This window comes from Chiloscyllium punctatum, chromosome 11, assembly GCF_047496795.1.
Source record: "Chiloscyllium punctatum isolate Juve2018m chromosome 11, sChiPun1.3, whole genome shotgun sequence".
In the NCBI taxonomy this organism is placed as follows: Eukaryota; Metazoa; Chordata; class Chondrichthyes; order Orectolobiformes; family Hemiscylliidae; genus Chiloscyllium; species Chiloscyllium punctatum.
This window is the reverse complement of record NC_092749.1, coordinates 98,581,505-98,599,016: the sequence shown is the minus strand read 5'-3', so window position 1 is coordinate 98,599,016 and position 17,512 is coordinate 98,581,505. Positions and strand designations below refer to the sequence as shown.

Sequence of the window (17,512 nt, the reverse complement as noted above, 5' to 3'; positions counted from 1 at the left end):
AGTGGGTTAGCTGGAGTGACGCCCTCTTCATGCTGAGAGTCCAGTCCCTGTCAAATTGTTTGTTTTTTGGATCATGGCGTGCCACCATTTTGGAAATGTGGCCCCGCCCATCCCAAAGGTCGCCAGCCTCCCTCAGCAGTGCCCGGGGTGGGGGCTCCAGGTCCTCAGGTAGGGCCACCAATGGTGGGTGGGGTAGTGCAGCAGACAGGCCGGGAGGCCTCTGCCAGGGAAATTCCTGGTGGAGGTTTCCTGTAGCTGGTGCTCAGGTCTCCTTGTTGGCTTCCCTGAACCCTGAAAGAGAGGCCTTATCCCATAGAGGGAGCAGGACTGAGTCCCGGAAAGTGAGGGAGAGAGGCCCACAGGCCTCTCGAGGATAGGGTAGGGGGTATGGGTCTGGGTGAGGCCTGGAGTTGGGCTTGGGGAGGGAGTCAGAGGGACAGGGATAGTGATAAACCCCAGAGCAGGCGGTGCCTGTCCAGGACTCAGATGTTTCCGTGACAGATGGCAGCCGAGTCACACGAAGCTGCATCACCACAGCACATTTCCATCTACCTCAGGATCATCCGCACCCATCAAAGGCACCGTCTGTCCGATGAGATGCTGTCACTTTGACGCATATGTTTTCCTCTTTGCCCACACAGGGATGCTTTCGACAGCCTGTGCCAGAAGGCGCAGACTCTGAACGAGCTGGGCTACGGAGACGGAGGGGCCACTCGGCCTGCCTCCCAGTTGCTAGCCCGGCACCAGCAGCTGGCCAAGACGGTGAAGGAGAAGCTGAGAGCCAGCCAGCTGGGGCTACAGGAGCACCAGGTCTTTGAGGAAACACTGCAGAGCACCTGGGCCTGGCTCAGAGAGGTCCAGAGCAGAATCACAGCCATCGACAGCACTGTGGGCAGCAAGGCCGCACTGGAAAAACAGCTGCTTCAGATCCAGGTGAGATCCAGATAGGATTGGCAAGATCGAGGTGACGTCCAGATAGGATTGGCAAGATCCAGGCGTGTCAGTCAGATCCAGGTGAGATCCAGATTGGATTGGCAAGATCCAGGTGAGATCCAGGTAGGATTGGCAAGATCCAGGTGAGATCCAGATAGGATTGGCAAGATCCAGGTGAGATCCAGGTAGGATTGGCAAGATCTAGCTGTGTCAGTCAGATCTAGATGAGATCCAGATAGGATTGACCAGATCCAGGTGAGATCGAGATAGGATTGGCCAGATAGATCCAGGTATTATGGACCAGACCAGACCCCCTCAAAATATTTTAAGCAGGAAGCCAAGACCCTAACTTTATTGTAAAGGTAAATGTGAAGTGTCTGTTCCAGATGCAATGTGACTGGTCAAACTACTTGACATTAATCAAAACACAATTTATTTAAATACTGTAGTTAAAATGCAACAAAAGAAAGAGGACATTAGAATAACTTAACTCTATTGGAAAACTTAACCAAATAATAGATATAATACCTATTGGTAATTAACTGTTCCAATATGGAAAGATCCCATAAACACACTCCTGGGGAAAAAAGAAAAATTCAGACACAGATTCTCACATGCAGTTCTCCCGACCAGAAGGGAAAAATGTTAAGAGAAAATTCAGAGAGGGTCGTATTTACTGAAGCTGCCAACTCTGTTGAGACCCCGAAGCTTCTGAAAAACCAAAATCCAGAAATCCTAGTCTGTGAGACCTGGCCACACCCATTCAAGCTGTCCAACAAAATCTCAAAATGTCCCAAGATGTTTCCACAACCCCAGACCGCTCAGCACCTCTGCCTCACAATTTCTCTAATATAGATATAGGTGTAGATATTGATATAGATAACCAGATCCACATGTTGTGTAGATATGGGTAACCAGATCCTGGTATGTTATGGATATGAGCTGAAAATGTGTTGCTCGAAAAGCGTAGCAGGTCAGGCAGCATCCAAGGAACAGGAGAATCAATGTTTCGGGCATGAGCCCTTTGATGCTGCCTGACCTGCTGTGCTTTTCCAGCAACACATTTTCAGCTCTGATCTCCAGCATCTGCAGTCCTCACTTTCCCATGTTATGGATATGGGTAACCATGTGGTGTAGATACAGATAACCAGATCCTGGTGTGGTAGAGCTATGGCTAACCAGATCGTAGTGTGGTTATGGACATCGCTAACTAGATCCTGGTGTGGTAGAGATACAGGTAACCAGGTCCTGGAGTGATATGGACATGGGTAACCTTATCCTGCTGTGGTATGGACATGGGTAACCAGACCCTGGTGAGGAATGGACATGGGTAACCAGATCCTGGTGCAGTATGGACGTGGGTAACCTGATCCAGATTTACCCCTGCACCTCTTCAAACGGGAGCTTTCCTGGGCAGAGCTGCTCAAGGAACTGAAAATACTGACGCTCCCCCACTCTGCCTTTTTTGGTTTGTTTTCTTACTCTGTGCTGCCCGATCTGTGTGCATGTGGGTCAACTCACATCTCTTGAGTCAGCCTCAAAATGAGGGCATTACTGACAAACCAATTCATTTGTTGTGCATGCCTTATTTCCTTTCAGAAAATAATGTTTCAGTTAATGCCCACTGCACAGGGCAGTTAAGAGTCAAGCACATTGGTGTCTGACTGGAGTCACATATATCATTTACATCACCCACCAAACCCATGCCGTGTACCATCCAGGATGACAACAATAACAGATACATGGGAGTACCACCACCAGCAAGTTCCCCTCCAAGCAACACACCATCCCTGACTTAGACATATATCGCTGTTCCTTCATTGCTGCTGGGTCAAAATCCTGCAGTACCTTTCCAATCAGCACTGTGAATGTACCAATGTAAGATAGACTGCAGTGATAGAATGTTCGAAACATCAAAATCAGAGCAGGACTAGGCTGTTCAGTCCTTTGAGCCTGCCCTGCCAACCCGAATTATCATGGCTGATCCTCTATCTCATCGCCATATTTCCACTTTCTCTTTATATCCCAAGATGCCTTTAGTATCTAAAAATTGATCAAATTCTTCCTTGAGTGACTCGGCCTTCACAACCTTCTGTGTGATGAACACCACGTATTATTCAAAAGAGCAGCTCATCAGCACCACCACGATGGCTCAGTGGTCAGCACTGCTGCCTCACAGCACCAGGGACCCGGGTTCAATCCCGCCCTCAGACAACTGTCTGGAGTTTGCATATTCTCCCCGTGTCTGCATGGATTTCCTCCGGCTACTCCAGTTTCCTCCCACACTCCAAAGATGTGCAGATCAGGTGGATTGGCCATGCTAAATTGCCATTGATGTCAGGGATGTGTAGGTTAGGTGGGTTGGCCATGATAAATTGCCCATAGTGCTTAGGGATGTGTAGGCTAGATGAATTGGCCATGCTAAATTGCCCATAGTGCTTAGGGATGTGTGGGTTAGGTGGATTGATCATGCTAAATTGCCCATGATGCCCAGGAAGTGCAGGTTAGGGTGGATTGGCCATGGGAAATGCAGGGTTACAGGGGATAGGGTAGGGGAGTGGGTCTGGGTGAGTGGGTCTTTGGAGGGTTGGTGTGAATTTGATGGGCTGAATGGCCTGCACCCACACAGTAGGTAATTCTATGATTCTCATAGGGAGTCTAGTATGTGTGGCCTAGCTGGTGACACGTACGTCACATGAAGGAATGAAAAACAGTATTCGACCATCCATGGTCCTCGGGTTTTTTTTCTATAAGAGGACAAATTGTCCTGTCCTAGTTCTGGGGAACACTGATAACACTCAAAAGGTTTGAAGTGCCTGCCACAGACTCATTTCCAATGTGAAGGGGGATCTGCTGTCTATAGAAAATCAGGTCGGCTCACCTGTGTAACCAATCCCTATTGTGCACCCCAATGCATGTTGGGAGTGCATGATGAATAGCACCTAACCTTGTGTCTCTCCTTGACTTCACCATGTGGAAGCTGTGTCTTTCCTGTGAATATGAATACTAAGCAAACCAATTAGTATATCGATGTTTGAAGTTGAAAGCAGTTACACTGTTCAGGGTGCCATATTCAATCGTTGGTCAGTTCGAATATTGAGTCCAGTTTTGGGATACCCTCAGGTCGGGAGCGATGCCAAAGTCATTGAAAAAGTGAAGAAAATATTTATTAAGGTGACACCAGGAATGAGAGACTTTGGTTATGAAGAAAGAAATGGGACTATTATTCATTACTGTAAAGATTGAAATGCAAAGGAAATTTAATAGAAACCTTTGCAATTATGATGGGTTTTTGTTAAGTCACTGGTTGGCAAGTCAGTAACTAAATGCATAAGTTAAGACAATTTCCCAAAGAAATCTCTTCTCACGGAAGGATTGTTAGGATGTGAGGGGCAGAAAGTCAAACCTTGCTGGAAAGGTAAGGTTGCGTTCAGAGTTCACATTATTGTCAACGGGCAACAGACATAGAAATTGCTGGAGAAACTCAGCAGGTTTGGCAGCATCTATAGAGAGAGAAACAGAGTCGACACCTCAAGTGCACCAGGAAGGATGTTATTAAACTGGAAAGAGTGCAAAAAGGATGTTGCTGGGACTGGAAGGTTTTAAATTATAAGGAGAGGCTGGAAAGGCTGGGATTTTTCACACTAGAGGGTTGGAGGCTGAGGGGTGACCTTATAGAGGTCTATAAAATCATCAGGGACATGGATAGGGTGAATAGCCAAGGTCTTTTCCCCAGGATAGGGGAGTCCAAAACTAGAGGGCATAGGTTGAAGGTGAGAGGGGAAAGATTTAAAAGGGACGTTAAGAACAACATTTATACACAGAGGGTGGTGCATGTGTGGAATGGGCTGCCAGAGGAAGTGAGTGGGGGCTGGTACAATTGCAATGTTTAAAAATATAGGTACATGAATAGGGGGAGGTTTAGAGACATATGGGCCAAACATAGGCAAATGGGACTAGTTTATGATTTGGAGATGCTGGTGTTGGACAGGGGTGTACAAAGTTAACAATCACATAACACCAGGTTAAAGTCCAACAGGTTTAATTGGAAGCACTAGCTTTCGGAGCGCTGCACCTTCATCAGGTGGTTGCGGAGTATTGTAGTGGACTAGTTTAGTTAGGATACCTGGTCAGCATGGACAAGGTGGACTGAAATCCATCCCTTTTTGACCCTTCTTCAGCATTCTGAGGTAAAGTCATACTGAAACATCAACTCTGTATCCACACATACCAAAACCTGCTGTGTGTATTTCTGACTTTACTGTGGAACAGAATGGTACAGTCTTTCCCCCCTCACAGCCAATGGGGAGATTTAACAAACGCAGGCTCTCCTGGTGCAGCCAATGTTTTAAAAAAAAGGACACTTTACTTGTTTTGAACTTGTTGTGTTATCCTGTCTAGGAGATCCTGCTGATGAAGGGTGAAGGTGAGGTGAAGCTGAACATGACGCTTGGTAAAGGGGAACAGTCTCTGAAGAGCAGTAATAACCAGGAGGCCAGGGATGCTATTCAGAACCAGCTTCAGGCTCTTAAAGAGGCTTGGGCCAAGGTCGTCAGTAGCTCCGTGAACTGTCACAGGTACAGCCTGACTCCGAACTAACTGTGGGCACGCTCATTGAAGTCCCAAACCAGCTTTATGTTGCAAAAGTAACAGTTATTTTTACTGATTATCTGCTGAATTTTCTGGTGCATTTTGTTGCCTATTTTCTGTAAAATAAAGTTAAAAACCACACGACACCAGGTTATAGTCCAACAGGTTTATTTGGAAGTATTAGCTTTTGGAGCGTTGCTCCTTCATCAGGCCAACCACCTCCAAAAGCTAGTACTTCCAAATGAACCTGTTGGACTATAACCTGGTGTCGTGTGGTTTTTAACTTTGTCCACCCCAGTCCAACACCAGCTCCTCCATATTCTGTAAAACATTCAGATAATATGAGCTGAATTTTAATCTTCAGATGTTTGGTCAGAGATAGGTTTAAAGTGCAAACAAAAAAAAACTGTTTCTCGACCTAAACCCATCTCCAACCCAACTTTCAGTCAGTGCCCCTTTAAGCAGAGGGTGGTACATGTATGGAATGAACGGCCAGAGGAAGTGCTGGAGGCTGGTACAATTGCAACATTTAAGAGGCATTTAGATGGGTACATGAATAGGAAGGGTTTGGAGGGATATGGGACGGATGCTGGCAGGTGGGACCAGATTGGGTTGGGATATCTGGTCGGCATGGACGGGTTGGACCGAAGGGTCTGTTTCCATAGCTGTACATCTCTATGACTCTATGACTTCAAATGATGAGATAGGTCACAGCTGACCTTGGTGAGTTTTGAACTCACGATTTCCACCTTTTGGATCCCTGATCAGGATCTCCAGCCCGCCCTCTGTATTTCAGGATTGCCAGCGTCTAACGTTGTGAGGTAACATGAGGGGAGGCTGATAATGCCGAATTAAAGAGCTCAACGCGTGACCAGGCAGAGGTCAGCACAGCTGAGCAGACGGTTTGCTGACGGAGGATTTAATCCCTGTGTCGGCTGAAGTCCACCAATCAAGGCCCTGAATTCTAAAGCTTACCCTTCGCCTAGGCGTGGTGACCCTCTCTCCAGTGAGAGAACAGACTCTGGGATGATGGTGACTTACACTTCTGTCTTGTATAGTGAATATAATCTCACCTTCACGATCTCCATTCCCCACCATTGATGAGGGTCATTGATATCTCACCCTTTGAACTGACAGGATTTTGGTCTGGGAAACACCGATAACACTGGAAAGGCCTGCCACACACACATTTCCAATGCAAAGCAGGATCCGCTGTCCGTAGAAAATTAGACCTGCTCAACTGTGTAACCAATCCCTGTTGTGCATGTTAGGAGTGCATTACGAATAGCATCTATCCTTGTGCTATTCCTCCATCAGTAGTGTCCCGTTGGTAACCGTGCCATGTGTTGCTCCTTTGCCTTCCAGCCAGCTGGAATGGGTGGTGGTGCAGTGGAACGGGTTCCAGGAAAGTAAGAAACAGCTCCAGCAGTGGATGGAGACGACGGAGCAGGGAGTGAGCCAGGGCCTGGAGCTGCAGAACGACCTGAAGGACAAGCTCTTGCAGCTGGAGCGACACCAGAGTCTGCTGGCCGACATCGAGAAGCACTCGGCCGTTCTCTCCCGGTTGATTGAGAAAGCCAAGGAGCTGCTGGAGAGAACTGGAGACGCATCTTTCACGGAGGATGCACAGCTGGAGATGAGGACCCAGTTTGCCGATATTGTTGTGGTTGCCAAGGTAACTGCCCCTTCCTGCTCCTGTCTGATTCTCCAGCATTATAAGGGAAGTAGCATCGAATGCAATTGTGTTTTTATTTGATGTATTTATTGTCATGCTCTCCAACGACATCTCAAAACACAGGAAAATAAATTAAAAAAAATATAAAGGCAGAAAAATTAAGAATTTAAACAAGTGTCCAACTTTATAGTTCCTCTTGTTAAGTGCTCTGTCATGGCTTGTATGAATCCCCATTGCCACGACTGCTGGAATGGAAGTCGCCATCTTTGGCGCCATCTTGCCTCCATTGACACCCTCACTGCTGTATGGGTAACCCAATGTGAGGGTTGCAGAATTAACTGCTCTCTGGTTCAAGAGCCTTCCTTTGCGCAATATAGTTTGCATTTTCAGCTCCATGAGAGGGTAAGGTTGAAGGACATGTTCACTCTGTGCCCATCGGACATTATCTGGGGAAACCGCTCCCCTGCGCGTCTTAACATCCGAGTTGGGGGGGGGGGTCTCACTGCCCCATGAGCCATCCAGACTCCATCACAGGTCTACACGGAGGCGGCCCCTTTCACTGAAATGTCATGGTTCATCATGGGGCTGTTCGGCCCATTGTGCCGCCACTGGCTTGTGAAATGAGCATCATTATCTAGTGGTAATCTCCTGCCTTTTCCCCATGCACATTGTGTTAATCTCTTGAGCGTCACAGTTGAATCTGCCTCCATGGCAGTTCATTCCATATGCCAACTATTTGCTGAGTAAGGAAGGTTTTCCTCAGCGTTTTTGTGGATCACTTTAAATCAACGCCCTCGACTACTTCTGTTTTTTTTAATGAGTGGGAACAGATTCTCCCCTCATGATTTTGGAAACCTCCATCAAGTCTCCTCATCAAGGAGAACAGTCCCAACTTCTTCCATCTGTCCTCACAACTGAAGTTTCTCGCCCATTCTTGTAAATCACTCCTGCACTGTCTCCCGTGCACACACATCTTGGCTGGAACGTGGTGTCCATACCCATAAACAGTACTGTAGCTGACGGTGGAATGCTAACAGTGAGCAGGTTTTGGTGATCCGAAGGTGAGTTTTAATTTTAGGGCGGCATGGTGGCTCAGTGGTTAGCACTGCAACCTCTCAGTGCCAGAGACCCGGGTTCGATTCCAGCCTCAGGTAACTGTCTGTGTGGAGTTTGCACATTCTCCCCGTGTCTGTGTGGGTTTGCTCCGGTTTCCTCCCACAAACCAGGTCAGGTGAATTGGCCACACTAAATTGCCCATAGTGTTAGGTGCATTAGTTGGGGGTAAATGTAGGGGAATGGGTCTGGGTGGGTTGCTCTTTGGAGGGTCAGTGTGGACTTGTTGGGCCAAAGGGCCTGTTTCCCCACTGTAGGGAATCTAATCTAATCTAAAAAAAACTCCTAAAATGTCGGATCAGGTCAGATGTCAAAATCTTACAAACCCCAAACCCCTACCCAAATCACCCCACCCCAAGCAATCTGCCCAGTTTTGGGTTTGATAGAGATGCACCAATGCCGGTAGGGAGGGGGGAGATGGTTAACTAATCATCCCCCCAAGAGGAAGGTTGGCAATTAAAATATATTAATGAGGCGGGATTTGCAGCTCACTCAGTAGCCGGTCAAATTTCACCGGTCTCAGGAAAATCATCAGCTCCAGCGAGGCAAGGACAGCTTTGTGGAGTTTCTCTTATGACCATATGAGGCAGAAGTAGGCCGTTCAGCCCCCTTGGGTCTGCTGCCCATGCAGTGCGATCATGGCTGACCTGTTTGATTTCTGCATTCCACATTCTCATCGAGCCCCGGTAACCTTCAGTCTCCTGCCCATCAGGAAGCCATCTAGCTCTGCCTTGGAAATATTCAGTCATCTCGCTTCCACCGCTTCCTGAGACAGAGAGTTCTAAAATCCTCGAGTGAAGAAAATTCTCCTCTTTGGTCCTAAAACAAAAAACCCTCTGAACCAACTCCAATGCATTTATAACCTTCCTTAAGTAAGGGGACCAAAAGTGTACCTAGTATTCAAGAAGTGGTCTAACCAGTGCCCTGGAATGAAGCATAACACGATTATTTTTGTACTCAATTCCTCTTGAAATAAAGGATAACATCCTATTACCCTTCTTGATTACATGCTAAACTAGCATACTAACTACTTGGGACTCACCAGGACATTTCAATCCCTCTACACCTCAAGAGTCCACAGTTGTTTTCCATTTTAATAATGCTCTGCTCTTCTTATTCTTAAAGTGAAAATCTTTGCATTTCTCCCCATTGTATTCCATCTACCAGATCCTTATTATCTACTATTAACACCCCTCCCCCACCACCTCATTCTCACTCTGTAGAGAACCAGCCCTCACATTACTTCTGCTTTCCTTCTCAAATACCTGCAGAAGCTCTTGCTGTCTATTTTGACATTCCTAGCTGGCTTCCTCTATTGCTCTAATTTCTTCCTCCTGATTAACCTCTCAGTCATCTTGTGTTGCTCTTTATACTCTGACCAATCATCTGACATGCCACTTGCCATTGTGCAATTATAAGCTTCATCCTTATGCCTGATGCTCTGTTTAACTTCCTTAGTTGACCATAGATGGTGGCTCCACCCTTTAGACTTTTTCTTTATAGTAGGAATCTACTTAATCTGAAAGATCTCCTTAAATGGACATTAGGTGAGGCCACTTTTCTAATACTGAGTTCAGTTCTGGTCTCCCTGCTGTAGAAAGGATGGTGTGGAACTTGAAAGGGTGCAGAAAAGATTTACAAGGATGTTGCCATTGTTGGAGGGTTTGAGCTATAGGGAGAGGTTGAATAGGCTGGCGCTGTTTTCCCTGGAGCGTCGGAGGCTGAGGGGTGACCATATAGAGGTTTATTAAATCATGAGGGGTATGGATAGGGTGAATAGCCAAAGCTGTTTACTTAGTGTAGAGGAATCCAAACCTAGAGGGCATAGTTGTAGGTGAGAGGGGAAAGATTTAAGAGGGGCCTAAGGGCAACTTTTTCATGCAGAGGGTGGTGCTTGTATGAAATGAACGACCAGAGGAAGTGGTAGAGGCCAGTATAATTGCAGCATTTAAAAGGCATCTGGATGGGTCTATGAACAGGAGGTGTTTAGAGGGATAAAGGCCAAGTGCTGGCAAATGGGACTAGATTGGGTTGGGATATCTGGTCAGCATGGACAGGTTGGACCAAAGGGTCTGTTTCCATGCTGTACATCTCTATGTCTCTACATCAGTCACTGTGTCTCTATTGATTATCCCCTTCATCTCACCCAGCTTTCGTGTCCACACAGTTGCCTGTTTTCAAGTTTAAGATACTAGTCTTTGACTCACTCTTCTCTCTTTCACACGGGATGTAAAATTCAATCATGCTGGCATTGTTGCTGCATAGCGATGTCTTTACTCTGAGCTCATTAGTCATTCCTGTCACATGACACTGTCAAGCCTATTATAGCCTCATCTCTGGCTAGTTGCAGAATATCCCGCTCTAAGATATTATTTTGAAATAGTTTTGTGAACCAATGCCAAACTGATTTTTCCAGTTCCTATGTAGAGTAAAGTCATCCATGTTCACTGCCAACCATTTTAGCAAGCGTGTCCAATGTTTTCTCTTGTAAACCTTGGCCCACATTGTGGTTACTGTTTGTGGGCCCAGAGACCACTCCCACTTGTGAGTTCTTTCCTTTACTGTTCCTCAAATCCACCCAAAATGATTCTCCACCCTGGTCTCCTGAATCACAATTATTGCTCCAATGCCGGGCTTGATTCAGCACAGCATCTACAAGGTCAGGAGAAACAGGAGTGTTTTACTCCACCCCATCAAAATAAAACCTTCCCTGTCCCATCTATTTCCCAAAACCCAGAGAAAGACCTCCATGGTCAGAGATCAGACACTGCAAGGATGGAGATCGGTTCTGACTGAGGCTGAGTTTTCACGAGAGGAGGCCTGGTCCCCCAGGTGGGGAAACCGCTGAGGCCATACAATGTGAACATGGACTGCAGACTTTCAAGGTTCTCACACGAAGCTCCAGGTTCTCTTCCTCCCCCCCCCCCGCAACCCACTACCATCATCATTACTCACGAGTAATGGAGGAGGCAATGGCCTAGTGGTATTATCACTGGACTGTTAATCCAGAGACTCAGGTAATGTTCTGGGGACCTGGGTTCAAATCCCACCATGGCAGGAGGTGGAAGATGAATTCGATAAAAGTCTGGAATTGAGAGTTTAATGATGACCATGAATCAATTGTTGGAAAAACCCATCTGGTTCACTAATGCCCTTTAGGGGAGAAAACATGTGACTCCAGACCCACAGCAATGTGGTTGACTCTCAACTGCCTTGTGGGTTATTAGGGATGGACAATAGATAAAAGGCCTTGGCACCGATGCTTTCATCCCGTGAATTAATAAAATAACACCTTTCCTGTTGTGATTGTAACAAAGTCTGCCAGGTGGACCTCGTAGAATGTGAGTTCCCTGATTGAGGCTGTTAATCTGGTCCACATCAGGGAACCCTGGCTGACAGATATAAACAGGAGAGTCAGAGATTCTGCTCGCTCTGAGGGAGCTGGATCAGTGTCAAGGACTGCCCATGTCGGGTGGCGTGATGACAGGATACTGGCCTCGGTGGAGTTATTTCACTTTCCCCTTGTTAATACCGAGGTCAGAGCTACAGTGATGTAGTTACACTGATACATTCGACCCTATGTGTGTGTGTGTGACAGTAACCAACTCTGTCACTGCTGTGCAGGGCATGTGGTCTGTCTGAGTTTCAAGGTGTAGAAACTGTGCTGACTCTGGCAGAGGGGCAAGGGTGAAGGGTGAAAGGGGACCTGAGAGTCACAGCTCAGTAGGAGTCCCCAGTTCCAGCAGAGTCACAGTTATACCGCACAGAAACAGGCCCTTAAACCCAACTGGGTAAAAACAATGACTGCAGATGCTGAAAATCAAATACTGGATTAGTGGTGCTGGAAGAGCACAGCAGTTCAGGCAGCATCCAACGAGCAGCGAAATCAACGTTTCGGGCAAAAGCCCTTCAACTGGCCCATTCCTAAATTGAACGAGTCCCATTTTCCTCTGTTTGGCCCATATCCCTCTAACCCTTTCCTATCTCTGTAATATCTCCTTTATTTTTTAATACAAAGTCTTCTGCTACTTAACATCCTGCAGGCATTTTCTAAGTAAGGTAACTTCAGTTGTCTCTGCACAAACAGAGAACGTGGGCAGAGAGTGGTAGGAATTTTAAATAAACCTACTGAATCATTAGAGTACTTCAAACTGGCTTATGCTTAAGGATACATCTGTTCAATGCGCTTGGTTTCCCTAATTTCAAGCAATGACACACTTGACTACTTGATAAAGATTTTTGCAGAGAAATTTAACATCTTTTATTTAAGATTAGATTCCCTACAGTGTGGAAACAGGCCCTTCACCCAACAAGTCCACACCGACCCTCTGAAGAGCAACCCACCCAGACCCATTCCCCTACATTTACCCCTTCACCTTATGCTACGGGCAATTTAGCATGGCCAATTCACCTAACCTGCACATTTTTGGACTGTGGGAGGAAACTGGAACACGCGGAGGAAACCCACACAGACACGGGGAGAATGTGCAAACTCCACCCAGACAGTTGCCCTTTGCTGGAATTGAACCTGGGTCTCTGGCGCTGTGAGGCAGCACTGCTAACCATTATGCCACCCCTGTAGCCTAGATAAGCATTAATAAGTATACAACAATATGCTGATTGCACCTCACATTAATAAGTCAAAGAATGCAGGAATAGTCCTAGATACTCTTAAAATATGTAACTACTCAATAACAATTGAATTTATTTGCAAGTCGAGCATAGAACCTAGAATAGCACAGCACAGGAACAGACCCTTTGGTCCATGATGTTGTGATGAACATGACACCAAATTACACTAGTCCCTTCTGCCTGCCCTTGGTCTATATCCCTCCATTCCTTGCACATTGATGTGTTTATCTAAAAATCCCTTAAAAGCTTTTAATGTATCTGCCTCCACCATCACTCCTGGTAGCGCACTGCAGAGTCCGACCATTTTCAGTCCAAAGATGTGCAGGTCAGGTGAATTGGCCATGCTAAATTGCCCGTAGTGTTAGGTGCATTAGTCAGAGGGAGATGGTCTGGGTGGGTTGCTCTTTAGAGGGTCCATGTGGACTTGTTAGGCTGTTGGGCCTGTTTCCACACTGTAGGGAATCTAATCTCTAATCAAAAAACGCACCCCTCACATCTCCTTTGAACTTTCTGCCTCTCACCCTAAATGCGCGCCCCCTCGTTTTAGCCACTTGGGCAAAAGATCCTGACCCTCGGCCCTATCTATGCAGATAACATTTCAGTCTCTCAAGTGAACTTCCTGAAGCCAAGGGGACTCACCTGAATCAAACAATTGCTAGGGAAGCTCAGCAGGTCTGGAGGGGAAGGGGAAAGTGCAGACTGCTGATGCTGGAGATCAGAGTCGAAGAGTGTGGCGCTGGAAAAGCACAGCCAGTCAGGCAGCATCCGAGGAGCAGGGGAATCAATGTTTTGAGCATAAGGTCTTCATCCGGAATGATGAGCTGGCCCAAGGGTGCTGAGAGATAAATGGGAAGGGGGTTGGGCTGGGGGGAAGGTAGCTGGGAATGTGATAGGTAGATAAAGGTCGGAGAGGAGGGGGGAGTGGATATTTGGGAAGGAAGATGGACAGGTAGGACAGCTCAAGAGGGCAGTGCCAAGTTGGAAGGTTGGATCTGGGATAACGTGGGGGAAGGGGAAATGAGGAAACTGGGAGGTGGAATGTTGTTAGGGGATGTGAAACAGTGCATAAAGCACATGTGTTGTGGGTCACAACAGTTCCAGTGTTCAACATGGTGCCATTTACAGCTTGATTTGCTCTTGTTTGCAGGGGAAGGTGAAGAAGCTGGAGGATCAGGTGCAGGACCATCAGCAGTATAACATCGCCGTGCAAGAACTAACAAACTGGCTGACCTCAGCTAAGGAGGAACTTCACCGCTGGTCAGATTTATCGGGAGACTCGACAGCCCTACAGAGAAAGCTGAAGAAAGTCACGGTGGGGATCATTACCCGGGCTCTGATCCACAGAAACTAGACAATGGGAATCTGATAAGCAGCAGGATAGATCGATCAGTACAGTGTCAGCAGAGGTCTCCTCTTCCTTCTGAATCCATTGATCACGGGTTCAAGCCCCTCTTCAGAAACCTGGGCACCATGGCTGGGCAGTGCATCACTGAAAGAACAGCGCAGTGGTGCCATCTTTCAGATGAGACATTAAACCAAGGACCCACAGGGAGCTCTCCCCAGTTTCCTAACATCATTTATCCCTCAATCCCTTAAACAGATGATCTGGTCATCGTTTGGAATTGGTCAGAGCACTGAGTATAGGAGTTGGGAGGTCATGTTGTGGCTGTACAGGACATTGGTTAGGCCACTGTTGGAATATTGCGTGCAATTCTGGTCTCCTTCCTATCAGAAGGATGTTGTGAAACTTGAAAGGGTTCAGAAAAGATTTACGAGGATGTTGCCCGGGTTGGAGAATTTGAGCTATAGGGAGAGGCTGAACAGGCTGGGGCTGTTTTCCCTGGAGCGTTGGAGGCTGAGGGGTGACCTCATAGAGGTTTATAAAATTATGAGGGGCGTGGATAGGGTAAATAGACAAAGCCTTTTCCCTGGGGTGGGGGAGTCCAGAACTAGAAGGCACAGGTTTAGGGTGAGAGGGGAAAGATATAAAAGAGACCTAAGGGGCAACTTTTTCACACAGAGGGTGGTACGTGTATGGAATGAGCTGCCAGAGGAAGTGGTGGAGGCTGGTACAATGACAGCATTTAAAAGGCATCTGGATGGGTATATGAATAGGAAGGGTTTAGAGGGATATAGGCCGGGTGCTGGCAGGTGGGACTAGATGAGGTTAGGATATGTAGTCTGCATGGACGGGTTGGACTGAAGGGTCTGCTTCCGTGCTGTACATCTTTGTGACTCTAAGACTCTATGGTCGTTTTTTTTGTTGAGTCTTGCTGTGCCCATATTGCCTGCTATTTGTCCAAGATTACAACAGTGACTACCCTTCAAAAATCACTGCATTTGTTGTGGCCCTGTTCTAAGAATCATAGAATCGCTATAGTGTGGAAGCAGGCCATTTGGCCCATCGAGTCCCACACCAACCATTCAAAGGCACTGAGCACTACCCCCTACCTATAACCCTGCATTTCCTCATGGCCAATCCACCTAACTCACACATCTTTGGACTGTGGGAGGAAACCAGAGCACCACATACACATGGGAGAGCATGCAAACTCCACATGCAAACAGTCACCCAAGTGTGGAATTGAACCTAGTCCCTAGTGTTATGAGGCAGCAGTGCTAACCACTGAGCCACCGTGCCACATTAAGAGGCTCTCACGGTGCAGTTAATGTAATAGCTGTTGCATGGGATTCCCAGGGCCTGGGAAACATGGCGGTGTAGTAGATGAGAGAGTTTCTCAATCCAAATGGTGACTGTTCACAGCACGGCCCAGCGCCCATCCCTGTGGAATGCTGTGCCACTCAATTTACTAATTTGTCTGGCTATGCTTTGCCTTGACTTTCTGTTCTGTCATTTTGTTGTCAGATTTTGATTCAGTCTGCTTCTTGTCCTATAACCCCCCTGCTGTGATCTTAGTCATGGGTCTACGGTTGAGGACTTTGTGGAAAGTTGTCAGAAAGTCCAACTATATTGCATCGAGCACATGACCCTCATCTCCTCTTTCCCTTGTGTTGTTCCAGTGTTCAAAAGATTCATATCTCCCTGAGTACGTTTCATTCTGCTTCTGTTTCTGACATTACTCCCCATTGTCACTTTGAGTAAGGATTATAATTACCATTTTTATCACAAGTGTCAAGCCAGCCTATATCTCCTTGTTCTCGTTCCCTTTTAAAACATAGGAATAACACTACCTTCTCCCCCAGTTTTCTAGAATAATTTCTATTTCTAGTGACATCTTGCAAAGATGTAACTGCGCCTCGGCTGTCTTTTTGCTAAATTGCCTTATGATGTGCAGATCTGTTTGATGCAGACCAAGGGTTTTACTCTCTCTAGTTTATTTAATTAGCTCCATCCTTAACAACTTTATTGATTGATTTTCCTAATGTTGTTCCTCCATGTTCGCCTCTCTGCTGATTGTTGGAGCTTTGTAATGGTTCAATATTAGTGGGGACTAGAGAAATTGAGATTGTCCTCTTCAGAGCTGTGGAACGTGATGGCCTAATGGTATAATTGCTGGGCTGGTAATCCAGTGAGCCACGTAATGTTCTGGGGGCTTGGGTTCAAACCCTTCCATGGCAGATGGGGAAATTTGAATTCAATAAAAATCTGGAATTAAGAGTCTCCTGATGACTATAAATCCATTGTCAATTGTTGGAAAAACCCACCTGGTTCATTGATGCCCTTTAGGGAAGGAAACTGCCATCCTTACCTGGTCTGGCCTACATGTGACTCCAGACCCACTGTGTTATGGCTGGCTCTCAGCTGCCTTCTGGGGAACCAGTGATGGGTGTAGTATTCAGTGCAGTATTATCATCATCATTGTCCCTTAGGGGTTTTATACCTTGCATCATTTTTGTCATAGAATCCCTAAGTCCATACCGACTCTCTGAAGAGTGACCCACCCAGACCCACTCCCCTACCCTATTACTCTACACTTACCCCTGACCAATGCACCTAACCTGCACGTCCTTGAATACTATGGGCAATTTAGCACGGCCAAATCACCTGACCTGTACATCTTTGGACTGTGGGAGGAACTGGAGCACCCGGAGGAAGCCCACACAGACACGGGGAGAATGTGAAAACTCCACACAGACAGCCACCCGAGGCTGGAATCGAACCTGGGTCCCAGCCGCTGTGAGGCAGCAGTGCTAACCACTGAGCCACCCCGTTTTCTTTAATTCACTCATGACATGGGGCAACACTGACGAGTCAGCATTCCTGGCCCATCCCTAATTGCCCAGTGGGCCATTGAGAGCCAACCACATTGCAGTGGGTCTGGAGTCACGTGTAGGCCTGACCAGGTAAGGATGGCAGCTTCCTTCCCTAAATGGAGTTAATGAACCAGGTGGGTTTTTTCAACAATTGACAGTGGGTTTACAGTCATCATGAGACTCTTAATTCCGGATTTTTATTGAATTCAAATTCCCCATCTGACATGGAAGGATTCAAACCTGAATCCCCAAAGCCATTACCTGGATTAACAATCCAGCAATTAGACTATTGGGCCATCACCTCCCCAATACTTTCCCCAGCTCTAAAGAGGACAATCCCAGTTTCTCTGGCCT

The 17,512-nt window shown here is 46.8% G+C and overlaps 1 protein-coding gene across 16 annotated transcripts in view; it reads left to right on the top strand.

Annotated features, from left to right (window-relative positions):
* The window catches only part of LOC140483251 (nesprin-1-like), a 585,321-nt gene that overhangs the window by 241,501 nt on the left and 326,308 nt on the right, over window positions 1-17,512 (top strand). For all 16 annotated transcript variants that reach the window (XM_072581374.1, XM_072581386.1, XM_072581377.1 and 13 more), the window contains 4 exons: window positions 642-933; window positions 5,335-5,510; window positions 6,889-7,198; window positions 14,091-14,255. In XM_072581374.1, the coding sequence (XP_072437475.1) occupies window positions 642-933; window positions 5,335-5,510; window positions 6,889-7,198; window positions 14,091-14,255 (943 nt within the window). The remainder of the gene's footprint in view (window positions 1-641; window positions 934-5,334; window positions 5,511-6,888; window positions 7,199-14,090; window positions 14,256-17,512) is intronic.